Raw genomic sequence first — 9,893 nt, 5'->3', positions numbered from 1 at the left:
ATCCAACCTGGTAACGAAGTCCGCTGGTTCGCCGTTTGCACATATTCTATAAGAAGTTATTCTTTCTAAAGCGTTAGCATGATAGTTTTATGCTTTGAGATATCGTCTTTTGGGTATCATATTTACACTGTATAAAGAATAAGGGGATTTTAGAGTGAAGAGGTTAAACTAACTTTGTAATAAACCGCTTGTTTAGATAGAGACTATCGGATCTCTAAGAGTAGGACCGACTAACCAGTCGGTCCTAATCTTAGAGATCCGATAGCCTCTTAGAGATCCGACAGTCTAATTTTTTGTTTTGGCTTCGATAACATACAAGATCTGACGAGAAGAATTCACCCAATCAATAGACAGAATTTTTAATTTTTACAGCCGATTTTAAAAGTTAAAAACTTTCATGTACGCCTATATAATAAAAAAAGATGGTTAAAGAATTATTTATCCATAACAAGAATTAAAGGAAGGTTAAGTGGTATCGTTTTCTGTAAATCAAGTAAGTAAATTTATCCAATGTCTACAGTTGTTATGTATATATACTCAAGTATTGCACATGATTTTTTATAATTTCACAATTAAATTATCTTTACATATTAAACGCGATATTTTTTTTTTTTCTTGTATTTTTAAATTGTATGATTTTACATTAAATCTTTTAACATTTATATTCTATGGTATATTTTTGGTTTATAACTCAGAAATTGCTTAAAAACGATAAAATGCTCTAATGAAAGCACATCCGTTGAAATCCGTCATCCATTGATATCCATTGAATGCATGGATAATATTAATCATGTTCATTATTTTCAACTTTCTTTAAGCAAGAAATTTTTAATTGCAAATCCTTAACTGTAATTAGTGTAAATTTTGCTTGCTTTTACATAAATATTAGTTAATTTACTACGCGATAATTTAAATAAAATTATATTTATAAAAGACATTATTTTTCCAACAAATATACTAAGTCGTTTAATTCTTATATTTCTTGTCTGAAATTTTAAACTTTTTATGAATAATTTAAACCAAGTTTATCCATGATAATTTAATAATTAAAAGTAAAAAATTATGTTGAGGGGACCTCGTTTATCTAAACGAAAATAATTTTACAAAGATACATTAACAAACTTTAGATGGGCGCAGTATGTTCGATTTCATCCGGAATTCATCCAAACAATTCTCCTTGTTCAGCTCTGAAAGAATTGATTCCAGTAAAAATCCGTTCTCAAACAAAATTTGTTCACGTGTGTCTATCATCCCAAGAGATCGAAGCTATCAAAGTTTCTTGGGGTTTCATTAAACCAGTTTGGGATGAGATATGCGCAATGGCGTTCAAAAGGTAACTTATTAAATTAGATCAATTTCAAGAGAAACCTCTTTTTAGGCTCATGTGATGCTTTGAAAGTTGAACCAAATATGAAATGTGTGATTCGAAATTCGAAAAAACGTGATTTGAGAATCGATTTAAACCCGATACTTTAATCAACTTCTTTTTAAGCGCTTTATGCTTTTGGTGCTTTTTGCGATTGGCGCTTTCTTTTACTATACATTAGGAGTTCCTTTTTGTTTTTTTTTTATTTCGCATTCTACTCATGATATCACTTATCAATATCGCACTAAAAAATTCTAATGCTAATTAATTCTGCTTCTTGTTGTGTAATGCTATAAGATAATGATTTAAAAATGACTTTTTCACCTCTTCTTATTTTTCAACGTTATTTATTTTTAATAAGATGGTTTGTTAACTATTCTGAGTTACGCTCAAAATTCGAATTCTATGATGAAAACTTTACCCAAGAAAAGGCGATGCTTTCGAGGTCATTTCGCAACCACGCGCTGAATATTGAAACTTTTCTAGAAAGCGTGGTGCTGAACGTCGATAAAAAATACGAGTTGTCATTATTACTTATAGAACTAGGAAAACAACATCACAAGTTAGGTGCAGATCAAATGTACACGACGGTAAGATAATTTTTTTATAAGCTTTTTTCGAAATTCATACTTTCGCCGAAATTTTAAAATTCCATTTATTTACTTTAAAATTTACAAGTTTATGGTAAAGGCTCTTTTTTTAGAAAATTAGGTATCGAAACGAGATTTTTTAACAGCAACTTATATTACAATTAACCACATTAATATTGTACTAATGGCGTTTTTCTAATTTTTTTTTTTTTTAATTTCCTCTTGGAATTTTTTCCGTTCCGTCCGTTCTGCGAAGATTATTTCGCGGAACGAACGGAACAGAATTAGTTCGAAACGTGAGTATATTACATGCGCACGTACACACACTCAGAAGTTTTTCTATTCCGTTCCGTTGATCTTTTTTTTCCAGTGAATTTTTATTAACGGAAACACATCTTGGAACTTCACTAAATACTGCTTTATTTATAAATTAAAACCTTAATTGAAAATAAAGAATTACTTTATATAAAAAAATGTACTTAAAGTGTGTAACCTTTTCAAAATGTTTCTTTAATTAGTTTGTCTAAGTAATTGAGTTTTTAACTTATATGACAGTTGTTACTTAAATGATATCAACTTTTTTATTACTATTTCTTGGATAATCATAACTTTTGACGAAGAAAAATGAAAGGAATCATTTCTTAAAAGCAATGCTAACAATGTTAATATCGTTTTTGCAATAGTTTCTTACGAATTACAAATTATGAAATTCCTTTACAATCACCGTTTAATTCCTATCTGTATTTACATCTATACTTATATCTTTATTTACAGCTTTATTTATATCTAGTTTATATATCTTTATTTATATCTATATTTACATCTATACTCATATCTACATGTATATCTAAATTTATATCTTTATTTATATCTATATTTATATCTATATTTATATCTATGTTTATATCTATATTTATATCTATATTTATATCTATATTTATATCTATATTTATATCTATATTTATATCTATATTTATATCTATATTTATATCTATATTTATATCTATATTTATATCTATATTTATATCTATATTTATATCCATATTTATATGTATTATTTTATCCCGCATATTGTTTTATCCTGCATGTTACATACATCTTTCTTGGATATAATATAAAACAGTGGATTATGCTTAGATAAAATATTAAACACTCGTTTAAGCTCGTTAAAATATACTTTCAAAGTATATTTTAACGAACTGAAAGGAGTGTTTAATATCAAAAGTTTTGAAATAAGTATATTTTGAATAAAGTGCGTTCGTAACTTAAATGCGTCCAGTACCATTTTCGTCCGAAATGCGTCCGAAATCATATTTTACCAAAATGACCGACAGAAGAAGTGAATACTCTCTCAAAATTAAAATTTTAATTAGGATAATAGAGCTCTTAAATCTTAGTTCATTTTATCTCATCATAGCTCATGTTGTATGATTATTTTATCTCCGTTGTATGATTATTTTATCTCCGTTGTATGATCATTTTATCTCATGTTGTATGATCATTTTATCTCATGTTGTATGATTATTTACAAATTACAAAAATAATAAACTTTTAATCTTGTAATAAACTAGATGTGGGTTTATGTAATTTTTTGAATTCCTGAATTTATTTACTTCTATGAATTTCTCAATTTATTAAACTTGTTAAATTTATTTACTTCAATGAATTTATTTAACTGAGCGAATTTTTTAATTTTTCTTAACTTAGTGAGTTTATGAATTTATATCAGTTAAAATCTTAAAAGCCGATATTGAATCAGCAATGTGCCCCAAATAAAAGAATTTTATTTTTTTATTCTGAAATTTTAATCTTATCTCCCTCTCTAACTTATATAAAGTGAGAACTATGTTTTCTTTCCCAGGACAAAAAACTTATATAAAGTGAGGACTATGTTTTCTTTCCCAGAACAAAAAGTTCTTTAGAAACCTTATCGAAATTTTTTTTTGATTCTGTGGGAGCCTTATAGAACCTCTCTTAGATTCATGCAGCATTCGTTTACACTTTTGAAACACTATAGATCTTATTAATCATGGGTTTATGTTTTATCTAAGAGAGTTCGACCCTTGTTAAATTTCTCTTAACACTTTGAATAAAAAAAAAAGTCACGTGCGCTCGAGATTAATAAATATTTTACATCAAATAATAAATTGAGAAATACAATAATTAAAGCTTCGAAATAATATAAAGGAGGAGCTTTTCAAAGATCGACGGATAAAGATGAGATGATTTAAAACTTTCTTATTCTCTTTTTTTTTATCGCAAGTATATATCTCCGGTCTTAGTTGAATTTGTTTGTAAAATTTACTAAATATTACATAACATTTGATTTGAAATAAAATAAAAATTTGTCCATTACTTAAAATAAAATTCTTATTTAAAAATATTGACATTCCATCCTTCGTGAACTATCTATAAAGACGAAAAGTATTTAGAGAGGATTTTTAAATATTCAGCGGAAAAATATTTGTTGATATATTAAAAAAGAAATGTTACTGAAATTTGATATCTTTGTCTGCAGAAGATAAAAACAAAACAAAAAATTTCAAATGAAATATAATATAAAGATCTAAATATAATAAAAATAATTTTGAAATGTAAAAATTTCAAACCAAAAGAAAAATTATTGTTTTGTTTTTTTTTGTTTTTTTTTCAATTTTTTTTACTGCGATTTTTCACTAAACAAACGAAAAGAAAGTTACTTTCTTTATTTAATTTTTTTTTACACCAAACATCAAAAAAATGTAGAAAGGTCTGGTCATACAAAAATTCGTAATGCAGAACAATAAAGTTCTCATGAGAACCGTTTTACTGGATTTTTTTTCGAGCTAAAAGAAATTTAATCTTACAATTGATTCAAAAAGCTTTCGTTTTTTTTATTTTAGGCACTAAGTTCAAGTTTTGTTTATGCTATCTGCCAACTATGTCCAAATATTGATATGGTAACAGAAGGTGCTTGGGTATCGCTCTTCAAGTATATAGCAGATCACATGAAAATGGGAATGAGAATGGAAGCAGGTAAATTTACAAAAGCGATTGAAGAATAAATTGGAAATGTTACGCTACCGAAAGATGGCGTGCAAACAGTTTTTTTTTTTTTTTTTTTTAATTTTCTTTTTCTACTCTTTTACGTTAAGTTTTACATGAAAATAATAAAAACTGATTTTGAAAACGTACATCTTTTTACATATATTTACAAATTAAAGTTGTTCATAGATTACGGTTCAAAAACTCAGTAGACTAAAACCTCTCAGACTTAAATTCTTCTCATTGCATTATGTATTCAAAAACATTTTTGTTTTTGACGTTTATGAATTTATCTCAAATTATTTTTCCTTTTACATATAATACATGACCATGTAACATTCATCTTTGTTCTAGGCAACTCTGGTTTCACAAATACCCCGAGCAATTGGTAATTGAGCTTTGTGATGACTTTGATGCTACATTATGTGTTCGCTTCGAACGATTTAAACCTATGGACCACCCTTTTTTCTCGATAATCATCACAAACTTGCACAGTGTTTGAACAATTAATTATAAGGCTGTATTCGTCTTTTAGGCGAGCTTGTATATATTGAGGTTTAAAAAACATACGTGTTAAATGTAAATATTACAAAAGTATTTAAACGAAGTGTTTTTTTTTTTATTCCGTTATCGGTTATGTAAAAGTTTTAAAATTTCAGGATCTCTAGACATGTCTATTTCAAGCATTAAGAAAAAAAACATGCCTAGAGATCATGTAAAAATTGGATCACAACACGTTTTACAAATTCACATGCATTATTAAGTATCACGTGCTATATTAAGTATTATGTGCCAACAGTGCAAGCAACTTTCATTTTTTTAAAAAACAAATTTTTTATATATAACTAAAATGTTTTTTAGAAATACTTCGATAGTAAAAAAATTTAGAAGTCAAAAAATTCAGAGATTTCGTTGAGTCACAGTAAATTGCTAATAATAAGTTCCTAAACTCTTTTAACACTTGGGCGTGTAAAAAAAAGCATAAATTCAACATGCTTTCGACCAACCATGTTCAATGAAGCTAAAGGTAAAAAAAAAAAAAAAAAAAAAAAAAAGATTTCAGTGATAAAATAACAAGCAAAATATCGACAACTTGGTTAATGAAAGAAAAATAATATACACTAGAGGGCCTTTAATAACGCTTACTCTATAACCAAGTGCGTGTCATAAACTAAAAAATTAACAAAACCAAAAAGTGTTTCGCACATTAAAACGAAAAGTTTAAATGAGCTAAACATAAATAGTAAATACAAAATTTCAAATTCATGGTTCAAAAGTTGATCTCAGGTTCAAAGTGACTTATTTTTTGAGCCAAGTTAAATAAAAATGAAATAAATAAAAACTAAATAAAAAATCAATAAATAAAAACTATATTTCAAACTTAGGCTTCTAATTTTTTGATTCCTTCAAAGAAATTATTTATTTTTTTTTTGTAAGCACTTGTAGTGAAATGGAATCTTGTTAAAGAATGGTTTAATAATTCACTGTCATCATCATACACGGGCAATTATAACATTCATTTTGTAAGAGATTGCAAGCAAGTAGAAATAAAGTGTATAAAATTCTTCGGTTGACTGAAGAAAATATTAGATGAAAACAAACAGAACCAAAACTTGACGAGCTGTGTAAAAAAGTAGCATATATCTTTAAGATATCCAAAAAATGAAACAACGCTTAAAAGATATCAGTTTTTTTTTTCTTAGTAAAGTTGAAAGCTAGTATAAAAGTTTAAAAGTTTCTGTTTCGCTAATTCTTATTTTACTAATTAACATGTCAATCTTGCATTTACTAATTAACATGTCAATCTTGCATTTATATAACTTGAGCCTCTTTTTAAAATCGAGAAATACCCGCGTGATTTATCAGCAAGGGATTTCAAAAAGAAAAAAATGATAATAATAATATCAACAATGTTAAAACCTTAGTATGTTTTCATTATTATAGCTTTTTTTTTTTTACCCCCTTGCAGCAAAAATGAAGATTATATTCGCAATGAATGATTAGCAAATATACCGTCTATAGATTAAGTTCACCCTGATCTGTTGATTATATAAATTAGTAACAGATAAAAACATAAGTTTTTTTGAGAGAACGACAAATGTGAAAAGAACTTTCTTGCTTAAGAATGACGTTCGATAATATTATCAACCAATCGATACGCTCCGTAATTTCAGAAGAGAAGAATAAGAAAAAACGCTTAGGAAAAAAGCTATTTACCCTCAGCAAAGGGTATTCGTCATTAGTAAAGCAAAAACAGAAGGAAGAAATTTTGAACTTTAGTTTACAAATAGAGCAATCTAAAGAAACCAAAGCCTTTAAATCTGATATTAAAGATAGGAAATTCCAGCGAAGGAATGCATTTGCAGAATGCTGCCATGCGGAACGAAAATTGATGGTAAAAGTTGTAGTAGAGTTGAAAATACAATCTTACATGCAAGAATTAATTTCGTGATTATCTCCACATGCAAGAATTAATTTCATGATTATCTCCAAATACAAGTTATTGTCGATTCTGTCATTACCCAGAGTCGGCATTTTAAATTATGCTGTTTATCCCATAAACATGTCGATAAAATTTGTCATTCATTAATAAAACTTATCACAGACGATTATTATAATTGAGTAAATATATTATATTTAGTTCTTTAGTGTTTTATACATAAGATGTAAAGTTTACGCTTTAGTCTTCCGTTGGTTTTTCTTCAACAAAGTATTTAAAACCGTTCTTTATTAAACACTCGACGGGTTTTTTGTTAAAGAGCTCGACGTTTTTTTTTTCCTATAAAATTTCGTTTATCGTTTTTTTATTGTGCGATATAGCCTAATTAAAAATCAGACGTTATGACTGGATGAGACAGCCCAATTAGGGATGGGATGTAATGACTGGTTGCGACAGTCAAATATAGGAGGAGAATTCCATTTGTGATTCAATCTAACTATCTATCCTAGTGAAGCTATCTTAAATGGATTTTCAACAAAGTGGTAAAGAAAATAATTTCCCCTCATTATTTCAATTAAGCTTTTGTTTCGAATTAGTACGTATTCATACTTTGTAAATTATGGCTTGATGTCAAAGTGATATAGGGAAATACAGTCGGATGATCCTGGTTGTAAATGTTCTTTATGCGTAAATTATCCTAAGAACAGGTCATTGGTAGATCAGTCCAAATGTGCGAAGGTCTAAGAGATGAGCTTCGTTAATGACTTGTTTTGTAATGACGAGTGCAAAGAAAACATCCATAAATAGACGTTTATAAGTGATATTTTTTTATATAGGTTGTCATTTTTAATTTTGCAATTAAAATCTCTCGGTCGAAAACTTTAGATAAGGAATCTACATGGGCGTTCTCTATTTATAAAGTCTAGTGTGAAAAGCCAAGATAAAAACAAAGATGTCCTGAAAACTCGAGTCGATCTTTGTAAGAAGAATTAATTAAATTCATTGTTTGATATGCAGAAATGTCTCTTGTCCGACTCAATAACAAATTATCAATATTTTTTTTAATATCAGGATAACGTTGGGATTAGGAAATATCAAAATATTGATCGCGCGCTGACTACTTACGCAAATCTATTTCGACATCCAATTACAAGACTTCCAGTTCGGCCTAAATATACATTAAAGGCAAAATCTCTTCATTATAAAATGACAATGTACACAAAATAAAGCCAATCCGCCATCGATAAGTTAAGAAAATTAGGCAATTAACTTGCATAACTTGTCTTCTCACGAAGTTTGAGAAATCATTTAGTATCTCAATATTTCAATTTTTTTTTATTTTTCAAAATCGGCGCACGGCAAAACCATTTTCTACTTTTTTTTCAGATAAATCATCAAACGTAGTTCGAAAAGGGGTAGGGTTATTAGATCATGTGTCATCAAGGCAATATCGTGGATTTAGACTCTATAAACCTTAAGTCAAGTTTTCGAATAAAAAGTATGATTTTAAGTAAGAACGGTCTAAATGTCAATGATCATTCGAAATTACACCAGCACTGTTTTACGTTACCATCTTGCCCTGCATTTCGATGAAAATTAAGCTATTAAGATACTTATGTTATTGTTTTCTATTTGAAATTTCATTGAAAAACTAATATGATTTAATCCGTAATTTTTTTTTCTAGTGTAAACAGTCTTTTAATTGTTATTAATGCTGAAGGTTAACAACATATGTTGATCTTAGAGGAAAATTCTTTTTTTCCTTTTTTACTCTTCCATGTTTGAGTTATTATTCTTCGTTAATTATCTGCAAAAATGTCTTTTCTTTATTGTCCCAATCATAGGCACTTCTAGAATGAGTATGAAAGGGGCATTAGGGTTTCAAATTGTTTGGCAAAGGGAGCACTTTGATGTTAAACAGAGAAAGTCTAATCCACGGAAAAAGGGGAAGGAGAAAAAATCAGAACTTTGTTTCAACTACTTTAGTTAATGAAATAATTAAATATATTTAGTTTATATATAAGTATATATTAATAAGTTTATATATAATATATATCAATAAAGTATATAAGTATATAAGTAATATTTTTTTTGTAACAAACATTACAACGTTTAACAAAAACATATTTAAATTATTATTCCGGAGCATATTCACCATCTACTTTACTGCTTCCCAATTGTTTGGGAGCCGATCATTTCTCTAATCCGATTAATATGATAGTCTTTAGGCGCTTCTAGAAAGAAAATGTGGCGGATGAGGAAATAGTTCTTAGTCTTTGTTAGGGACAGATTTGACAACACAATTCTTAACATGCACAGTACTTGGTGAAAGAAGATATAGTTCTTTTTCTGCCGTCATAATGTGTTGATTGCAGAGTGAAATGGTCAAGTTAAGCCAAGTAGACATCGCTGTTGGTACTAAATGGTTGTTTACCGTTTTGTCGGGAATCTACCACTGCTGACGCTATTCTAC

General features: G+C 28.1%; 1 protein-coding gene across 1 annotated transcript; it reads left to right on the top strand.

The window, feature by feature from the left end:
* Positions 1–282: 282 nt before the first annotated feature.
* Positions 283–5,583, top strand: LOC145195150 (uncharacterized). Its single transcript, XM_090096199.1, has 5 exons — positions 283–493; positions 1,128–1,333; positions 1,728–1,956; positions 4,839–4,971; positions 5,335–5,583. The coding sequence occupies exons 2-5, from the start codon at positions 1,128–1,130 to the stop codon at positions 5,370–5,372; spliced, it is 606 nt and encodes a 201-aa protein (XP_089952325.1). The 5' UTR covers positions 283–493; the 3' UTR covers positions 5,373–5,583.
* The last annotated feature ends 4,310 nt before the right edge of the window (positions 5,584–9,893 follow it).

Source organism: Hydra viridissima, unplaced genomic scaffold, assembly GCF_058129835.1.
Source record: "Hydra viridissima isolate aposymbiotic clone 2 unplaced genomic scaffold, HvirCarnegie_v1 scaffold_8, whole genome shotgun sequence".
NCBI classification, from domain to species: Eukaryota; Metazoa; Cnidaria; class Hydrozoa; order Anthoathecata; family Hydridae; genus Hydra; species Hydra viridissima.
Note: the sequence above shows the minus strand (reverse complement) of the source record. Positions and strands in the feature narration are given on the sequence as shown.

Excerpts from the sequence above, each read along its gene's own strand:
- LOC145195150 (XM_090096199.1), top strand. The coding sequence starts at position 1,128 with ATGGGCGCAGTATGTTCGATTTCATCCGGAATTCATCCAAACAATTCT. Across the intron at positions 1,334-1,727 it reads TGCGCAATGGCGTTCAAAAG|ATGGTTTGTTAACTATTCTG; the intron begins GTAACTTATTAA and ends ATTTTTAATAAG. Across the intron at positions 4,972-5,334 it reads GGGAATGAGAATGGAAGCAG|GCAACTCTGGTTTCACAAAT; the intron begins GTAAATTTACAA and ends TCTTTGTTCTAG.